Source organism: Crocuta crocuta, unplaced genomic scaffold (genome assembly GCF_008692635.1).
Source record: "Crocuta crocuta isolate KB4526 unplaced genomic scaffold, BGI_CrCroc_1.0 scaffold167, whole genome shotgun sequence".
Taxonomy (NCBI): domain Eukaryota; kingdom Metazoa; phylum Chordata; class Mammalia; order Carnivora; family Hyaenidae; genus Crocuta; species Crocuta crocuta.
Window position 1 is genome coordinate 4,275,203 of NW_027532406.1, and position 19,527 is coordinate 4,294,729.

General features: G+C 51.1%; 1 protein-coding gene across 1 annotated transcript in view; it reads right to left on the reverse strand.

The window, feature by feature from the left end:
* The window catches only part of CDH23 (cadherin related 23), a 370,961-nt gene that overhangs the window by 21,861 nt on the left and 329,573 nt on the right, over nucleotides 1-19,527 (reverse strand). Inside the window, exons 37-45 of the mRNA XM_077778722.1 lie at nucleotides 10,988-11,209; nucleotides 10,554-10,673; nucleotides 9,732-9,912; nucleotides 4,884-5,017; nucleotides 4,160-4,369; nucleotides 3,509-3,616; nucleotides 2,467-2,569; nucleotides 1,024-1,149; nucleotides 99-302 (exon numbers count right to left, since the gene is read on the reverse strand). Of these exons, the coding sequence (XP_077634848.1) occupies nucleotides 99-302; nucleotides 1,024-1,149; nucleotides 2,467-2,569; nucleotides 3,509-3,616; nucleotides 4,160-4,369; nucleotides 4,884-5,017; nucleotides 9,732-9,912; nucleotides 10,554-10,673; nucleotides 10,988-11,209 (1,408 nt within the window). The remainder of the gene's footprint in view (nucleotides 1-98; nucleotides 303-1,023; nucleotides 1,150-2,466; nucleotides 2,570-3,508; nucleotides 3,617-4,159; nucleotides 4,370-4,883; nucleotides 5,018-9,731; nucleotides 9,913-10,553; nucleotides 10,674-10,987; nucleotides 11,210-19,527) is intronic.

Here is a 19,527-nt window from a genome sequence, read left to right on the forward strand (position 1 = left end):
GCCCTTCCCACTGTAGGTGAACTCTGCCTCCAGCCTGCGGGGCTCCAATCTCCAAGCACCACCAAGCAGCTCCTGCCTGGGGCCGGTCCCCTGCTTACCTGCAGGGCAGTTCTCCAGCAGGTGGACTGTGAGGGTGGGAGGGCTAAAGGTGGGCCAGTTGTCATTGTCATCCAGTATGGAGACCAGCAGGTCGGCTGTGCCGTTGAGCAGCCCGATGTCCTCAGCCAGCAGCAGCAGCTCCAAAACCGGGGGTGAGAAGGCTTCCCGGTCAATGACGACACCTGACCTCACCATCACCACGCCTGGTGCCCGACACCACCAGCCGGGGAGACATAAAGGAAAAGGGGGACAGTGGGGAGATAGAGCAAGAGCCAACCGGGAGGGCACAGAGAAAGACAGGGGCATGATAGTGGAAAGAGAGGAAAGAGAGGCAGAGAAGGTACCACAATGACTTTCTTCCCCAAAGGCTCAACAACCAGTGTTTTGGGAAGGCCCCCGGCCAGCCTCCTGATGGTCCTCCCCCAGGTGCCCTCTGTGCCTCTTCAAGGTCTCGCCTAGGATGAGGGTGCCAGGGAGGAGTGCTGACCTGCTCTGTTGAGACAGGTGCTGGTATATCCCTCCCTGGCCCCCTGTCAGCAAGTGGGCCTCCCATCCGGACCAGACTGACCAGACACAGTCTCTGGGGCACTTTGGGTCTAGTTTGAGGACAGACCTTTGGCTGTTTCTGGTTGACGAGGGGCCTGGGCAAATGGGGAGAAGTGGGATCTGGGGCTCTTTGTCTAGGCTGAGAGCTTATGTCCCAGCAGGCCCCCTGGGTGGTCTCCAAGCCTCCTGCTGGGTCCTCCTGTCTGGCCGCAGGTGGCTTAGTCCAGCGGCAAAATGGAGGCTGTGCAGAATGGGGTCTCCATGGAGAGGCTGGATGGCACGGAGAAGGGAGGCCCTAGGTCTAGCAGCGGCTCACTCCCACCCCAGCAGGAGGGCGGGGAGCCAGGCTCAGGTGCTGGGCTGGCACAGGGGCCTCACCGGTACTATTGTCGATGTCAAAGAGGGCGCTCTGGGAGCCCAGCAGCCGGTAGGTCACCACAGCGTAGATGTCCAGGTCCGCGTCCAGGGCCAGGATGGGCCCGTTGAGCACCGTGAGGGGGGTCCCTGGGCCAGGAGGAGAGGGGTCACTGCAGGGCCGATCTGGCCCCCACCCTGCCCCTCCCCCACCCATGCCCCGGTGAGCCATGGCTGACGATGGATGAGAGGGAGGGCGGTGAGGTGGACGGGGTGGGGAGCCCTGGGCCGGGCTGCGGCAGCCTTGGCAGACTGACGCAGATGCCTGGGGAGCAGCCTCAAAGCCCTGCTGGGGAGAAAACACAACAGCGGTGAGCAAGCCCCTCCGGCCCGCCTGGAGCACGCCTGCCTTCCCAGCAGCCTTTGAGGGTCGCTCCATGGGAGGGTCGGGGGCTCCCCTAGGGTGTGGGCCCTGTCTAGCTATGCGCTTCCAGCCCGGTCTGTCCATATGTGTGTACAAGAGGCTCCTTGCAGGCACCTGGTTGTGCCTGGCTAGGAACGTGGGACACCCATGTGTGTGCTGGACTTCACATTCACGGTCGTGAGCACACACACAGGAGCACTGGCAGGCCTGGGTCCCCCTGGTTGCACACCTGTCTGCCTCTCAAGTGGGCACATTTTGCACTGTGTAGGCCCCTACCCGTATACCTAGGCATGTCCGTGCATATGAGCAAGCCTACGCGTGTGCCCGGACGTGGCCAGGTTCTGGCACACCCGTGTGAGTGCATACACCGGCAAGATTAAGAAACAGAGCGGGAAGGCCTAGCTAGAGACAAGGAACATCTTTGCTTACCTCTTTCTCTGATTTAAAATCTAAGCTTTAAGGGCTGGGGAGGCTGGAGGAGGAGTAAGGCCCCCCGCCCTTCCCGGGGAACACAGTAAAAAGGAGGTTCTGTTTCTCTGAAGGGAGGCGAGGCTGGTCAGTGTACTGTGTGGGGACAGGGCCAGGCCAGCCTAGCCAGGGGCCGGTGTTCCCCCTCCTCTGATTACAGGTGCTCCCCAAGCTTCCGGAAGCCTCTAAGATGCCCTGTGCTCCTGCATGAGGGAGCGGGGAGGGGTGAGCTAACCCCCCTCCTTCACACCTTAATTGCCCCTCTGGGGGCTGTAATGGGGCTGCTTTCAGACCACTTTGGGGGCCAATGGCCATGGGTGTCTTTTCCAAGCAGACCTATGGCCTCTTTGATTGGTCTCCAAAAGGTGTGGCAATCCGGGGCCCACCAGCCCCTCAGGGCTGTGCCCCTTCCTCCCTCCATACACTCGTGCCCCTGCTGGGTCTGTGTTCAGCCAGGCGGTGGGGCTGCCTCCCCGGCCAGGCTTCAGCTGGGCCCCTATCGAGGGAGGTCCGCAGGCATCTGGGACCTGGGTGGTGCCTGGCAGCAGGAGTTCCCGGGTGGGTCTGGCACCTACCAGCGGGAGAGTTCTCCATCACCTCTGCCTGGTAGGAGCTCTCAGTAAAGAGGGGATGGTTGTCATTCTCGTCTGCCAGAAAGATCAGCAGCAAGTCAAAATCCTGAGGGAGGCACAAGGGGAGGTTAGGTTGTAGGCCACGTTCTAGCAAAATGCTCCAGCTGGAGGAGGGCCGAGAGGTGGGGAGTCGGGGCACAGAGGTAGATGATTAAAAAGGTCCAGGGACCTGAGTTCAAGCCCTTGATGTGCTGGCAGCTCTCTTGGTGCCCCTGGGCAAATCATTTCCCCTATCTGGGCCTCAGTTTTCCAATTTGGCAAATGGGAACCCTAACTCCTTCAGAGAGGTATTGTGAAGGGAACAGGATGGATGCGAATGGCATTTAATCCTGCTTTACCTGCTGGTAAAGAAGGACTTTAGGCAGGAAGAGGAGCACCTTGGCAGGGCCAAGCAGCCACTCAGAAGCAGAGTTGACATGAGCCAGACCCAAGGACTCTTGGCCAGGGCTCTGCCCCAACCTCATGGGCTGGGAATAGAGGGCAGACTCCTACCCCCAAATGGACAGCCTTGCAGCACCCACCTTCTCTCAGCAAAGAGATCCAACTTTCTTGGCTTTTGAGGGAAGGCCACTTGGAAAATGCAACCCTGTCAGAACCCCAGAGTATGAGTTTATGAGTGCGGGCCTGTATGCACACACAACTGTGGTGTGTACTCAAGTGTGTCAGTGGTTTGGGGAGAAGAGATGAGAGCTGGTGTTGAGTGTCGGCCACGTGCCAGGCACAGTGCTGAGGACTGTATAGATACTGGCTCCTTCTGGTCCTTTCCGCAACTCTGGGGTAGGGATGGTCTTCATTTTGCAGAAGAGAAGGGAAAAGGGGTAGGGGAGAAACCTACTTGCCAAAGCCACACACTCAACAGGGTAGGCAGAACAGGGACTTGAACCTGACACTCGCTTCCTCTAAAGCCTATGCATCGAATCCGCAGGCATATTGCCCGTCGCCTCCGGCGTGCAGCCTCCAGCTCCCCCCGCGTCCTCCAGCTCACCCTCCTGGCTATGCGTGGGTTCTCCGGGTTGTCCTTCACGGAAATGGTCAGCTTGTACTCTGGGATCCGCTCGCGGTCCAGTGGCCGGTTCACAGTGATGACCCCTGTCTGGGATGTGGAGGGCTGGTGAGCTGAGCAGCAACCCGTCCCCCACTTTGGGTCTGGTCCACACATGCCCAACTGCTTCACCTGTAGCTCCAGGAGTAGCTGGGAATTCTCTCCCTAAATTGCCAGAGATATGGTCTAGAAGGCCATCACGGGCTGGGAGGGTCTTACCAGAGCAAAAGTGTGATCTACCATTGCCCAGGTCTTGCTGTCTCAAAGGGGTGGGCCCCCTGAGGGTCCTGTAGTTCTAGAAGCTGGTAATACCTCAGAGGACAATGAGGACTTGCTGGTGCATCTTGGTAATAAACCAATTGGAACTAAGGCTTTGGCTCCATCACTGCACATGACAAGCCTTGGGGATGACAGGGACCCCAGAGATGGCTTAGCTGGAAATCCAAGACTCCATGCTACCCAGAAACTCCCATGTCCCAGCAGAGGGTGGAAGCTTGGGGAGGAGACTGAACCAGAAGGAGCCCAGACAGTGGAGCAGAAAAGCCTCTGGGGCAGGGTCCTCTTTTTCAGGAGGAAGCCCGGGGGCCTCCCTACCGTGGCATTGATGGAGAAGGCCCGCTCTCGGTTGCCTGCAGTGATGTTGAAGGTGAGGAGTGCGTTGCATCCGCTGTCAGCGTCGCTGGCCAGGATGTGGGCGACAAAGCTGGAGACGGGGCTATTCTCACTGATGGTGATGTTCATGGGCAGATTCAGCAGCACGGGGTCATTGTCATTAATGTCCAGCACCCGGATCCCCACCAGCATCTGGGGGATGTTGGGGAAGAGGAGGAAGTGGTGCGGGATGAGGAGAAAAGGGGGCGTGGGGGAGAGGGAGAAGAGAGAGGGAAGAAAGGTCATGGGAGACGGAGGAGGAGGAAGGGATGGGTGAGACGGGGCGGGAGAGTAAGGGTGATGGTAATTGACAAAGGAAAGGTATAGGTGGTCATGGAGAGAAAGAAGAGGAAGAAAATGGCAATAAAAAAGACGAGAGGATGAAAGCGAGGATAAGAAGAAAGCAGAACAGGTGAAGAGGCAGACATGGGGCAGAGAGGCCAGAGCGACAGGTGCAGAGGCCTGGCTGTCTGGGTGGGCAGAGCTGTGGCTACCGGGCCCCAGTGAGCCCCACGAGGCCCTGGCAAATCTGGTGGGGGCCCTGAGGGTATGGACTGGCTCCAGGTCAGCCTGTGGCCTCTCTGGGTGTAGGGTGGGCATTTACAGAAATCTCTACAGTGAAGGGGTCAGTGAGGGGAAGCCAATGGAATGGGGCCCCAAGACTCACCGTCGAGCTCAGTGGAGGCACACCTCTGTCGCGGGCACAGATGGTCAGGTTGTAAAAGGCAATGGTCTCCCGATCCAGCTCCACATCCTTCCGGACACGCAGCACCCCCTCCACAGGAGAGATCACAAATTCCCCTGGGTGTTGCCCAAGGGAGGCTGGGGTTAGCTGGGAATGGCCAAGAGCTGTGGAAAGCCCAGGCCGCTCCCTGCTTCCTCTAGTGAGCCTTCCTCACCGGGGCTGGGGGCTGGGTCCTCCTGTGCCCCTGCTTCAGGTCCACAGGGAACCTCACATGGGCTGGCCAGTGCGGAAGCGAGGGAGACAGAGAACTGCTAGAGGTGCGGGTGCTCATGGGCCTGCTTATAGCCCAATGTGCTTATAGCCCAACGCCAGGCTGGTTTCCTTCCCTGGGCCACATGCAGGATAGGGACTGACCCCGAGTAAGAGGGCTGTGTTGAAAAAGTGGGGCCCCTTTCCACACAAGCACCCTCTAACAACCACTGATCCAAATCACTATTGATCAGAAACGGATTAGCAAGAGTCTTGGGTACTTTGTAATGTGCAATTACTTCCAGATACCACGTCTTGGAAAACAGGATACTGGGGATGGAAGGAACACCTTGCTAGGGGTGAGGCACCAAGGCAGGACAGAGTGAGAGTGACTGAAGGCAGGGCAGCCCCCCACTGCTCTCCATACAGCCCTGGTATTGAGCCACAGGGTTCTGCCAGGTCTGGGGCCACCCCTTGGCCTCTAGTCAGATCTGACTTCTTTTCTCTGATGTTCTGGAAAACACTCAGCCGGCCCTTTGGCTTCAGTCTTGATTTTGGCTTGGCTACAGGGGCCAGATATCTGAGAGGGTCTAGAGTGGGAACCTCAGATCCTCAGGCTGATCTGGAAGGGACCTCAGAGACCATCGAGCATCCTTTGGAAAATGAATGGGGGAGTCCGGAGATGGGTGATGACTTGTCTAATATCCCATAGCAGTTCATGCCAGAACCAGTATTCAAATCCAGGGCTCGGGGTCTCAGCCCACTGGATCCACGGGATGGTGGTCATTCCAGACACCCCCATCAGAGCGGGTCAGGGTGGGAGGTTTGGGAGGGAGGGGTGAGGACAGAGAGAGGGTGGAGGGAAAGGGCAGAGGGGAGCAGGTGGGAACCCAGGGCAGGGAAGGCAATGGAGAGGACGGGCAGGGGCGAGTGTGAGGAAGGGGGGCTGCCTCTGTGCACTCCCCCAGGAACTGAGGACAGAGAGAAAGTTACTTCCTTCACTTTTGCTTTGACACCTGGGAGAAACAGCCCAGGGCGGGGCGCAGCAGCGATGGTGGCCCAAGATCCCAACCATTCCCTCTGCCTGCCCTTCTCCAAACTCACCAGCCCTGCCTCCCCGACTACAGTAATAGCCCTTGGTGGCCCACCTGTGGCCTCACAGGCTGCACCCCCCTGGAGTGGTGGAAACTGCTTGGAGCAGGATTTCCTGAGGCAGATTCTCACGAGAACTGGGGATTCCCTTTCTAGGGGGTTCCCAGCCCTGTCTCAGCCCCTGACCATGTGCAAACAGATGGCCTCCTGCCCACTCTCCAAAGCCAGCCACCCTCTTGAAGGAAGGAAAGGGATCCTGAGAACTGGGGGAGGGGCAGGCCTAAGGCTCTGGGGGACGGGGCCTAGGCTAGACACCCATGAGATTAACTCAAGGAATGAAGATTGGGGAGGTGGGCAGGCCGAGGACCCCCACACTGCTAATTATCCTCAGTGGCTTGCCCCCAGGAACTTCCTGCCATTCTACTCTTTTTGGAGCTAGGGGTTAAAAGCAGAGGCTTTCCATCTGCATCCTGACTTCACTACTTTGTGCCCTTGGGTGTGCTTCCTGGGTCCTGCCTCGACGTCCTCATATGGAAAATGGGCCACTAAAGAGGTGCCACTGCAGGGTTGAGCTGGGGCACCTCATTTGTGCTGGATCCGTGGTAGGTGTTGGTATCATTAAGGGGACGCTGGAGGGAAGCCCAGGCAGTCCTCTGCAGGAAGTGGGGGCTTTCAGGGAGGAGGAGGATGGATGAAGGGTCTGAGGAGTGGGCTTGCCCAGAAGGGGCCCAGCTGCAGGTCCCGAGAAGGCCAAGGTTGGAGCGAAGGGCTCAAGTGGATACGGCCTGCATCACAACAGTTCCTTGACCATGTAGCTCCCCTGCAGAGCCTGGTGGGGCTTGTAAGATCTCTGTTGCCCCTGATGTCTCCTCCCCTACGGAGCCCCCCATCCCCCCTCTGGCCTCAGGCCACAGTGCTGGGGGCTGGCTGGGTGGCCTGGAGCATGAGCCTTCACCTACAGGGTGTCGCTAACCTGCCTCTCCACAGAGAACAGGCCTGATTTGTAGCATGTCAGGTTTTCAAGTTACCAGCATGGCGTCACTGAACCTGGAGGCAGGGGGAGCTGCGGGGAGTGGACGCTGTGCCTGCGGGAGCTGCCCCGCACAGCACCAGGTTGCCCCTCCCTCTCCCACCTCCAGCCTTCACTTGTCTATCCAGAAATGGGGTCGTGCTCTGTGATCCTGAAGTTATCTTTGGGCTCTGAGTATCTATCTTCCCTCCTGGGGGTGGGGGTGGGGAGGGGACCCCAAGCTTCTCTTACTCCCCTGGGGGGAGGGGTGCCTCTTAGTCTCCTGGGACCCTCAAGAAGTAGCAGCCCCTCCTTGTCTCCCACCTGACCCTAAATTCCTATGGCTGACCGTGATCGTGTGAGAATTTAGCCAGGTTTTGCTCATGACTCCAAAGACCCACGGCCTGCAGTTTGCTGGGATCCAGGTAAGAGCCCTGTACCCCAAAGCTAGGTACAGTGGGGGCCTCTTCCCGGGAGAGGGCCCAGCTATTTGCACAGCACCACCTCTCAGCGAAGCTTTGGCAGCCTCCCAAACAGGTGCAGGGCCTTCTGTGCAAGCAAAAAAACCTCCGTGTCTGTGAAAACACGGCCCTTGCTCTGCTGGTTTCAGGAGAGGAAGGCACAGTGCTCGGCTGGAGAAGGGACTTTTGGGACATGAAAGGGTGGCAAGTTGGAATGGAGTGACCTCCCGCGGGCTTAGGGGCTCCGAGTCTCGCCCTACGGGAGTGGAGTTTAGCCTCCGGACTGCAAATATGTCCCACGGTCGGTGTTCTGTCCTTGGCCCTCTCCTCTGGCTACTCTGCCAGCGCTTGCCTCTAGTTCTGTGGTTTTCCACAGCCCTACGCTGACGCTCTCCCTCCAGCGCAGACCTGGCCCCGGAGCCCCAGGCTTGTGCGTCCAGCCCCCATCCAACATCTCCAACCTGACCCCACCTCTTCCTCCACACCTGCTCTTGCTGCCGTCTTCCCACCTGCTGAGGACCATGCCCTCCGGCTGCTCAGACCGAAACCCTGATGTCATCTTAGATTTCCTCCACATCTAATCGGTCAGCACACCCTGTTTGTTCCACCTTCCAGATATACCACAGCTGTCTCCCCACCATTACCCCCGGTGCTACCACCCCGGGCCCGGCTAACAGGCTCCCACAGTCCCCCTTCTCCCACTCTTTAACCTCAACGGTCTGTTGTGAGCACAGGAACTAGAGTGGTCTTATTAAAATCGTGTCCCTCCTATGCTCTAAGCCCTCCTATGGTCCCCATATCATCGGAGCAAAAGTCAGGTCCTCCTCATGGTCAGCGAGGCCCAGAAATATCTGGCGCTACCACCTCTCTGACCTCATCTCCCACTACTCTTCTTCATGCTCGACTTCAAGCCAGCCACAGGGCCTTTCAGTTCCTCTGCGAACACGCCAGGCATGCTCCAGCCTCAGGGCCTTTGCACTCACTGTTCCTTCTGCCTGGCATGGCCTTCCCCAGATGTCCACATGACCCTCTCCTCCTTCCTTCAGATCTTTGCTCCCATGTCATCTTCTTGGACAGGTCCTCCCTGAGCACCCTATCTAAACTTGCACCAGTCACTTGACATTCCCCGTCTCCTGGCTTTATGTTTCTCACACTTAGCAACTCCCAATATACTAAGTTAGCTACTGAATCAGTGATGTTCATTGCCTGCGTTCATGATGTTCATTGCCTTCTAGATCCCTAGAAGGGCAGGGATCTGGGTCTGTTTTGTACCGTTCTGTATCCTCAGCATCTGGCATATGATTGGCATATGGTAGGTGCTCAATAAATATTTGTAGGACGATCAATTAAAAATCAAGATGCTTTCCAAAGACTTGGATTTCTAGCTTTTTGTTTTGAAAATGGGAAGATCTGGCCTCTCTGGGCCTGCATTTTGACACGGCCACACTGGCAGGAGCGGAGTTGTGGGCTGTTACAGCCCCCACTACTCCCTCCTGTCTTGCCTAGACCCCTTTTCCCCTGTATGTCCTCTGTCTGACACCCCCAGGCCTTTGAATTTGGAATTCCTACTCTATGGAAACAAGTGGAAACTGGCTCCAGGAACCTGTCTGGCCAGGGCAAGCCCGGCTCTTCACCTCAGGGCAACCACCGAGGTGGCTGTGAAGGCTCAATGATAACAAGCTCTGCAGAATGCATCTGGGGGCTCCTGACGGTTTGGGGCCAGGTATTTGTCCTCCCTCCATGCTGGAGTTTTTTCTCTGGGTACGACACAGGGGCATTTTCTATCTGATTCTCAAAGGGGGCCTCTGACCCTCCAAGGCTACCAGTCCCTGTCCCCAGATTTCAGACTGTTCTCACATACCCCAATGAAGAAGGGGTGGGGAGAAGAGTATTTCCATCATCTTATGGGTGGGGGAAACTGAGGCCCAGAGAGAGAGAGCAAGCCCACTGCTCCTAAGAGGGGTGGGGGAGAAGCCCCCGGTTGTGCCACCCTCCATGCCCGGCTCAGGCCCCACTCACCCAGAGGGTCTCCATCCACGATGCTGTATTCCACCTGCCCGTTGGGGCCCGAGTCCTGGTCGTGGGCCAGGAAGGTCCACACTCGGGGCCCTGGCTGGCCCTCAGTGACATCAAATGGCCCCTCGTAATCTCGGGGGAAGGTGGGCACATTGTCATTGATGTCATTCACGTTCACAAGCACCTGAGATGGTGGATAAACTTAGCTGGGGCCGCGTCCCAGCCAGCCCTGTGCTGAGCTCAGTTCCCTCATCTGTAAAGTGGGTCTGATAACCCTGTCTCATCGGGCTGATGCAAAAATCCTAAGGGGTCATGGATGGGGGAAGGCTTTTGAAGCCATATCTGCGGATGTTATTATTATTGGTAAAGGTTTTTTTATGGGCTTCATCATCATATTATTAGTAATTATGCTACAAACTTCTATTGATTGCTGTACTGTGGTCATTTCCCATGGTCTCATTTGCTCCTCCCACACCCTGACAGTTTTTATTATCATCTCCCTTTCAAGAGGGGGAAAGTGAAGCTCAGGGAGGTTAAGTGACTTGCCCAGAGTCACACAGCCAGGCAGTGGAAGAGCAAGGATAGGAGCTTCTGTTGGTTTGACCAGAGTTTGTGCTCTTCCCGTGAAGGGGAGGAAGGCAGGTGTCATTATCTGTCTGATCGACGCAGCCACACAGAGAAGGTCAGTAAGATCCTCAAAGTCACAGATCAAGCTTGGATGGGTTGCCAAGGCCAGGATAGGGCTCTTGGATTTAGGTGTTTCTCCTGGACAATCTTTCTGGGCCCTGTCCTACCCCGAGTTGAGGCTATGTCCCACCCACCCACCGTGGTGGTAGAGGTGAGGCGGTGAGATAAGATGGGGCACTGGTCCGTGGCAGTGACGATGAGAGTGTAGCGGCCATGACTAATCTCATAGTCCAGCTCCTTGGCAGCACTGATGACGCCCTGGGGGGATAATAGAGGGGACAAGGGTGGATCAGTGGGTGGTGGATCTGGAGCAGCCTGGGGACCAGCTTCTTCATGGGGTCCCCTCAGTCTACCCCAGGAGGCATGCTCTGACATCCTGGCTATGATAGAGAACCCCTGTTGCCATCCCCCCCAAGCTCTGCACCCGTTGGCACCAGATGCCCCCCACCCCCACCAAGTTTCCTCCAGACTCCATCTTTGCTCCGCTCCTATGTCCCATGATATCGCTAAGGTCCCTTCCAATCCCTTCAGCCAGCAGAACCTCCTCCTAAACCCCGCCATCAGCTGCTGACCGTGTGTCTGTCGATACGGAAGGTGTTGATGATGTTGCCTGCGATAATGGCGTAGTTAACTGTGCCATTGGGCCCCTCATCCAGGTCTAGTGCCTGGATGGTGATGAGGCTGGCATTGATGGTGGCTGGGCCCTCATCCAGTAAGATCTCGTAGTGGGGCTGCTGGAACACGGGCGCGTTATCGTTCTCATCCACAATGGTCACGTACACGTGAGTGGTGGCCTGTGGAGAAGAGTATGGTCAGGTTCCTTGGTCAGTTGGCTAGACGGTTTGACCAGTGGAGCAGCTGGATATTCTCCTAGGCTGGGGTCATGTGGCATGATCCAAAACAGTGAGAGCAAGAGAGAAGGATGAGAGGGTGGGAAGTCACAGGCTAGTAGAGGAAGAAATCACAAAGGCTCTACCAAGAGCCAAGCTAGGTAACTATTTAGGTCCAAGATGGCACTCACACCACTGCTCCTTTGTCTATGCCCATGGCGGACATCACTAATCAATTGTGGCACTGCTGAGATGCTACCTCGTCATCTTTGTCAGCACAGCGATCTAGTGATTAAAATCAGCACATGAGATGAATCCCAGTAACCGCCTGCTAGCCCACAGCTTTGTTCGGGCCAGGGCCTTACTGACCCTGGGCTTCCTGCTAGATAACAAAAGTTCAGCATGTGATGTTCTCAGCCCAACGCAATATTAAACTTCACACACTCTTCATGTAAATGGAAGAAAGAAATCTCTGTTTTTGGCATGTTTAAGAAGGAAGACATTGGGTTTGGGGCCATTAAATAGGCAGAATTTGTTGGATCATGAAAAATAAAGCTCACAGGACATGACTTCACTGCAAGAACATTTTCTGCGACATGCTCTCCTGTAATTCGCCATTTCTGGCTGATGCTTGGTCGAATAAGTCCACATGAAATACCCACCCGATTGGAACACAGTGATCAGCACCCAAGAGACCTGACTGATGCAGCACTTTACAAGCAGAGCACATAAATGGGAGAACGAAATTAGCCACGTGCTGGTAGTCTCCGTTCCTTGCACGGCTCCCCTTTCCTTTCTCTGCTTCTCCCCCTGGGAGGACGTTCCCTGGGGACTGCCTCATCTGGCCCCCCTTGCCAGGTAGCTTCCAGATGGGTCCCAGAAACAGGAGGTGCTGGAAGAAGCCAGGAAGAGGGAAGGAAGAGAGATGAAGGCATTTCTTCCACACTCCTTCCTTCCCTCACTGCAGTCCCACCAGTGGCTGTGTTTTTCCTGCTGGGTGGGCCCTCCTTTCATGGCTCTAGCTCTCCCTGGGCTCGTGTCACCTCACCTCCTCTCATTGTCCTTCTGGATGCAGTCGGTAGTGGCTTCCTGCAGTTGCTTGTCTACGAGTGCTTCACCAGCCGTTCTGTAAACTGTCCCCTCATTAAAATCCCTTCAAGGAGTCCTGAGTGTGCCATGTGTTTCCTGCCAGGACCCTGACTAATACAAACCATGATTAGTGACTAATAGAAGATAATAAGGTTATAACAACTGCCAAAATGCCTGGGTAGAGAGACTGTGGCGAGGCCATTGCCAAGGGCAGAGAATGGGAAGCACGTGATACAAAAAGCTGGATGGGGCCAGCTTGTGCACGTCTTTTTTCTGGGGCTTTGAAACCCACCTTGGGTGGCTCTGGAACCCGCTGTGGGGAGACAGACAGATGGGCGGAAGACCTAGAGCCGAGAAGATTGTCACAGCCTCGGAGGAGGCAATGGGACGAGCTGTCGCTGTGGACCTGGGAGGGGTGGGGGTCACGTGGTTGCTAAAATTATTTCCCAAGGTAGGGCTGGCAGCCTTGAGATGGAGCTCTGTGACCATGGGCATATTATATCTCCTTCCTGGATGTTTCCTGTTAATAAAGAACCTGACTTCATATCTGAAGTCCCTTCCAGTTCAAGCATTCTGGGATTCTGGTCTGCCGTCATCAGTCATGTGGAATAAATCCCACTATCAGGGAGGCATTCGTCTGGGACTTAGAGTCTCAATGAATCTTGTTTTAGATTATTTTTTAAAATTTATTTTTGAGAGAGAGAGAGAAAGAGTGTGAGCAGGGAGGGACAGAGAGAGAGGGAGACACAGAATCTGAAGCAGACTCCAGGCTCCAAGCTGTCAGCATAGAGCCCGACGTGGGGCTCGAACTCGAACTGCAAGATCATGAGCTGAGCTGAAGTCGGACATTTAACCAACTGAACCACCCAGCTGACCCTCTTTTCTTTTGTCATTATTGTTCACATTTACTTTTGAGAGAGAGAAAGAGAGAGAATGTGAGCAGGGGAGAGGTAGAGAGAGAGGGAGACACTGAATCTGAAGCAGGCTCTAGGTTCTGAGCTATCAGCTTGGAGGCTGATGTGGGGCTCAAACCCACAAATCACAAGATCATGACCTGAGTGGAAGTTGGACGCTCAACCAACTGACCCACCCACGGTCAATGAATGGATCTCAATGAATCTTTATTAATCTTTATTAAAACAGTAATCACACAGAGGGGGAAATGCATTATTTTACATTTCTCAAACTTTTCTACCAGAGTGGAAAGGGCACTTGCATAGACTCTGAGGTATACTCTGAAGTGTCTGTCTTAAGAAGGAAATACCTTCAAAGGGGCGCCTAGGTGGCTCAGTCAGTTCAGTGTCCGACTTGGGCTCAGGTCATGATCTTAAGGTTCGTGAGTTTAACTGTGCTGACAGCTCAGAGCCTGGAATCTGCTTCACATTCTGTGTCTCTCCTTCTCTCTGCCCCTTCCCCATTCACATTGTCTCTCTCTCAAAAAATAAAATAAAACATAAAAAAAGAGAGAAGGAAATACCTTCCCAATCTCTCATGTTATCTTTGAAAACTCATACTGATTTTACAATCTTCTCCATAATGTGTTTGTGTTAGTTTTGATTAAAAATAGTGGTGGGGATTTATGTCCTCAATATAGAAACACCCAAACATATAAAATAAATATTAACTGACAAAAAGGGAGAAATGGACAGTAATACAATACTAGCAGAAGACTTCAGTACTCCACTTACATCAATGGATAGGTCATCCAGATAGAAAATCAATAAAGAAATATTGGCTTAAACAACACAGTAGTCCAGATGGACATAGTAGTTATATATAGAACATTTCATCCCCAAACTACAGGATACCATTCTTTAAAATTTTTTTTTCATGTTTTATTATTTTTTGAGAGAGAGAGACAGAGTACAAGCAGAGGAGGTGCAGACGGAGAGGGAGACACAGAACGCAAAGCAGGCTCCAGGCTCTGAGCTGTCAGCACACAGCTTGATGTGGGGCTTAAACCCACAAACCGTGAGATCATGACCTGAGCTGAAGTTGGATGCTCAACTGACTGAACCACCCAGGCGCCCCGAATACCACTCTTTCTGAAAGCACATGGAACATTCTCTAGGATAGACCACATTTCAGGCCACAAACTAAGTCTCAATGAATTCAAGAAGATTGAAATATCAAGCATCTTTTCTGACCGCAGTGGTATAAAACTAGAAATCAATTAGAAGAAAACGTTAAAAAACACAAATACATAAAGGCTAAGCAAATGTTAGTAAATGACCAATGGGTTAAGAAATCAAAGAGAAAATAAATACCTTGAGATGAATGAAAACGGAAACACAACTTTTTAAAATCTATGGAATAAAGCAAAAACAATTCTAAGAGGAAAGTTCATAGTGATACAAATGTACCTCAAAAAACAAGAAAACGTCCCAAATAAACAATTTAACTTTATACCTAAAGGGACTAGAAAAATAAGCTCAATTGAAGTCCAAATTTAGTAAAAGGGAGAAATAAAGACCAGAGTGGCAATAAACAAAATAAAGACTAAAAAACATAATAGTAAGATCAATGAAACTAAAAACTAGAAACGGGCAACCTTTCAACATTGAATCATGAAGCAGAAAATCTGAATACACTGATTACAAGTAATAATAATGAATCAGTAATTTTAAAACTTCTTCTGAACAAAATTTCAGCACCAGACCGCTTTGCAGGTGAATTCTGCCAAATACTTAAAGAAGAGTTAGTAGTTATCCTTTTCAAATTATCCTAAAAAAATTGAAGAGGAAGGAATGCTTCCAAGTTCATTTCTTGAGGCCAGGATTACTCTGATATCAAAACCAGGCAAAGAGACCATGAAAAAGAAAATTACAAGCCAATATACCAGATGAATATAGATGCCAAAGTCTTCAATTAGCAAACCGAATTCAACAATACATTAAAAGGACAACACACCACAATCAAGTGGCATTTATTCCAGGGATGTAAGAATGGTTCAACATCCACAGATCAATACACCTGATATACCATGTTAGCAAAATGAAGGACAAAAGTCATATGATAATCTCAATAGATGCAGAAAGAACATCTGGTGAAATTCAACATCTATTTATGATAAAAACTCTTAAATTTTTTTAATGTTTATTTATTTTTGAGAGAGAGAGAGAGAGAGAGAGAGAGATGAATACACAGGAGAGGGGCAGAGAGAGAGGAAGACACAGAATCTGAAGCAGGCTCCAGGCTCCAAGCTGTCCACACAGAGCCCGATGTAGGGCTCAAACTCATGAACCATGAGATCATGACCTGAGTTGAAATCGAGTGCTCAACCGACTGAGCCACCAGGTGCCCCATATTTATGATAAAAACTCTTAACATGGTTATATCAAAGGAATATACTTCATCATAATAAAGAACATATATAACAAACCCACTGCTAATATCATCAATGATGCAAAGCTGAAGGTTTTTTTCCCTCTAAGATCAGAAATAAGACAAGGATGTCTACTCTTATTGCTTTTATTCAACATATATTGGAAGTCTTGGCCACCACAATCAGACAATAAAAAGAAATAAAAGGCATTCAAATTGGGAATAGAAGAAGTAAAACTGTTACTATTTGCAGATGACATGATACTATGTATAGGAAAGCCTAAAGACTCTACCAAAAAAACTATTAGAACCGATAAATGAATTTTAAAAAGTCACAGGATACAAAATGAACATACACAAATTGTTTCTATATACTAATAGCAAATTAACAGAAAGAGAAATTAAGAAAATAATCTCACTTACAATTACATCAAAAAGAATAAAATACATGGGAATAACTTTAACCAAAGTGAATAACCTTTACTCTGAAAACTTTAAGGCTGATGAAAGGAATTGATGACATGAAAAAAATGGAAAGACATACCATGCTCATGGATTGTAAGAATTAATATTGTTAAAATGTCCATACTACACATAGCAATCTACAGTTTCAATGCAATCCCTATCAAAATACCAAAGACATTTCTCACAGAACTAGAAGAATCCTAAAAGTTGTATGGAACCACAAAGACCCCAAAGAGCTAAAGCAATGTTGAGAAAAAAGAACAAAGCTGGAGGTATCATGCCCCTAGGTTTCAAACTAGGGGCATGATACCTATAAACTACAAAGTTTATAAAAACTACCTATTACTACAAAGCTATAGTAATCACAATAGTGTGGTATTAATACAAAAACAGACACAGAGATCAATAGAATAAAACAGAGAGGCCAGAAAAAAATCCCATGCATATATGGTCAATTAATCTATAACAAAGGAAGCAAGAGTATACAATGGGGGTGCGCACCTGGGTGGCTCAGTTGATTAAGCTTCCGACTTCAGGTCAGGTCATGATCTCATTGCTGGTGAATTTAAACCTCGCATCAGGCTCTGCGCTGACACTGCAGAGCCTGCTTGGGATTCTCTCTTTTCCTCTCTCTCTGCCCCTCCTCCACATGCTCTCTCTCTCTCAAAATAAATAAATAAACTTAAAAAAGAATATACAACTTTAAAATAGATTAAAGACTTGAATGTAAGATCTGAAACCATAAAATTCCTAGAAGAAAACATGGGCAATGAGCATTTTGACTTAAGTCTTAGCAACATTTTTTTTTCTTTTTAAAAAATATTTATTTTGAGAGAGAAAGACAGAGAGAATAAGCGTGGGGGGGTGGGGTGGGTGGGTGCAGAGGCAGGGAGAGAGAGAATCCCAAGTAGGTTCTGTGCTGTCAGTGTGGAGCCTGACGTGGGGTTCAATGCTTAACTGACTGAGCCACCCAGGTGCCTCTGTATCTTTTTCTTCCTTCTTTGCTTCCTTTCTTTTCTCATTTCTTCCTCCCTTTCTCTCTTTTCTTTTCTCTTTTCTCTTCCTTCCTTCCCTTCTTTCTCTCTTTCTCTCCTTCCTTCCTTCCTTTTCTCTTTCTTTTAAATGTTTACTTAGCAACTTTTTTGGCTCAGTCTTCTCAGACAAGCTTCAACAAAAGCTAATATAAACAAATGAAACTATGTCAAACTAAAAGCTTTTGAATGCAACCCTTCATCAAAACAAAAAGGCAACTACCGAATGGGACAAGATAATTACAAATCATATATCCAGTAGGGGCTTAATAAGGGTAAAAACACATAAAGAAGTTACACAACTTAACAAAGCAAATAACCTGATTTAAAAATGGGCAGAGGGCCGAATAAGACATTTCTCCAAAGAAGACATCCAGATGATCAACAGGCACATGAAAAGATGCTCAACATCACTCATGATCAGGGAAATGCAAATTGAAACCACAATGAAATACCACCTCACACCCATCAGATTGGTTAAAATCAAAAACACAAACAGCCGGTGTTGGCGAGATTATGGAGAAAAAGGAAAGCTTGTGCACTGTTGGGAATGTAAACTGTGGAAAACAGCATGGCGATTCCTTTAAAAGTTAAAGATAGAACTAGCGTATGATCCAGTAATTGCACTCCTGGGAATTTATCCAAAAAATACAAAAACATTAGTTCAAAGGGATCCATGGATTCCTACGTTAGCAGCAGCATTATTGACAACAGCCAAATTATGAAAGCAGCCCAAGTGTCCATCAATAGATGAATAGATGAAGAAGATATTGTGTGTGTGTGTATATATATATATATATATATACACACACACACACACACAATGAAATATTACTCAGCCAGAAAAAACAATGAAATCTTGCCATGGTATGAAATCTATGCTGTGATAACACGGATTGAGCTAGAGAATATTATGTGCAGTGAAATATGATGGAGAAAGAAAAATACTGTAGGATTCCATTTATATGTAGAATAAAAACACACAAACGAACAAACAAAACAAAACAGAAACAGACTTACAGATACAGGAAACAAACTGCTGGTTATCAGAGCAGGGAAGGGTGTCAGGGGCAGGGGAAATAGGCAAAGGAGATGAAGGGGTACAAACTTCCACTTATACAGTAAAGAAGCCATGGGATGAAAAGTACAGCCTGGGGAACACAGTCAATAGTATCCTAACAACTTTGTATGGTGACAGATGGTAACTAGACTCATCATGGGGATCATTCCATAACGTATATAATACGGAATCACTACGACAGGCATGTGAAAGGAATATAATCCTGTACGTCAATCATGTCTGTAAAGGGTGTGTGCCTCAAACATTTGAGAAAAGATGACTGTCTAGAAAAGCCACTGTGTTCATTTCATGGCTCTCCAAGGTCCTGGATGCAGCTGTGAGCAGCAGCCACCTGCCAGGAGCCCAGCATGGAGCCCTCCTGAGATCCCCTGAGATGCCAGTGGGAGCCTAGGTGCCACCTTGCAGGGAAGGGGCAGCCTTCCAGCCTCACTGATGGGGGTGGTGGGGCTGACATTTCCCACTTCCCCCAGGACCCCAGAAGTAGGTCAAACCATCAGGTTTGCAGGGGCTGGGAGAGGGGGGCTGCCCCACAGAGCCCCCTCTCTCTGCGGCCGGGTCTGGGCAACGGAGGGAAAGGTGGGTGAGGGGGAAGTCAGTGACCCGGAGGCCCTCTCAGCTGAGTCCTTCCTGCCCTGGCATTGTGGCAATAGTGCTTGAGGTTTCTGGACCATGCCCACACCTTGGGCAATGCCTCTGTGTCTCACTCTGATGCAAGCCCAGGAGGCCCACTAGTGGACCGTGCGACAAGGAGGAAGGAAGTAGGGGACAGCGCCACTGGGCCCTGCTCAGGTGTTCTAGCTCATGGGGGAGGTGTTTCCCTGCCACGAATCGCAGGCTCTCTTTATCCACCTTGTAGACCCAGGGACAGTGGGAGTCTGGTCAAGGGTGGTCTGGGTGAGGCCAGGCCAGGTGCTCTATGGTCTCACCCCTTCAGTGGCCCCACCTTACCTCTGTCAAAGGCTGGCCAGGGTGGGAATAGGGCCCAGTATCTATGTGATTTCAATCGGCTTTCTACCTGCCGTGGGTGGAAGAGCTCACACTCTGCCAGCAGGAAAGGCCCTGGGCTGTTTCTCAAAGTGGAATTATAAGGTCAGGATCATGAGGAAGGACCCAGTTCTGTCCTGGCAGTCTCTGGGGCTCCCATCCAGGGGTGCTGGGGCAATGTCACTTAGTAATGAAAGCAACATGTCCGCCTTTCCTCTGTGTAGCCTTCCTGCCCCAGGAGCGAGGACTCAGAGCTCCCAGAGAGCCTCCGACTAGACTTGGGCCACCTATGGGGCACCCAGAATTCC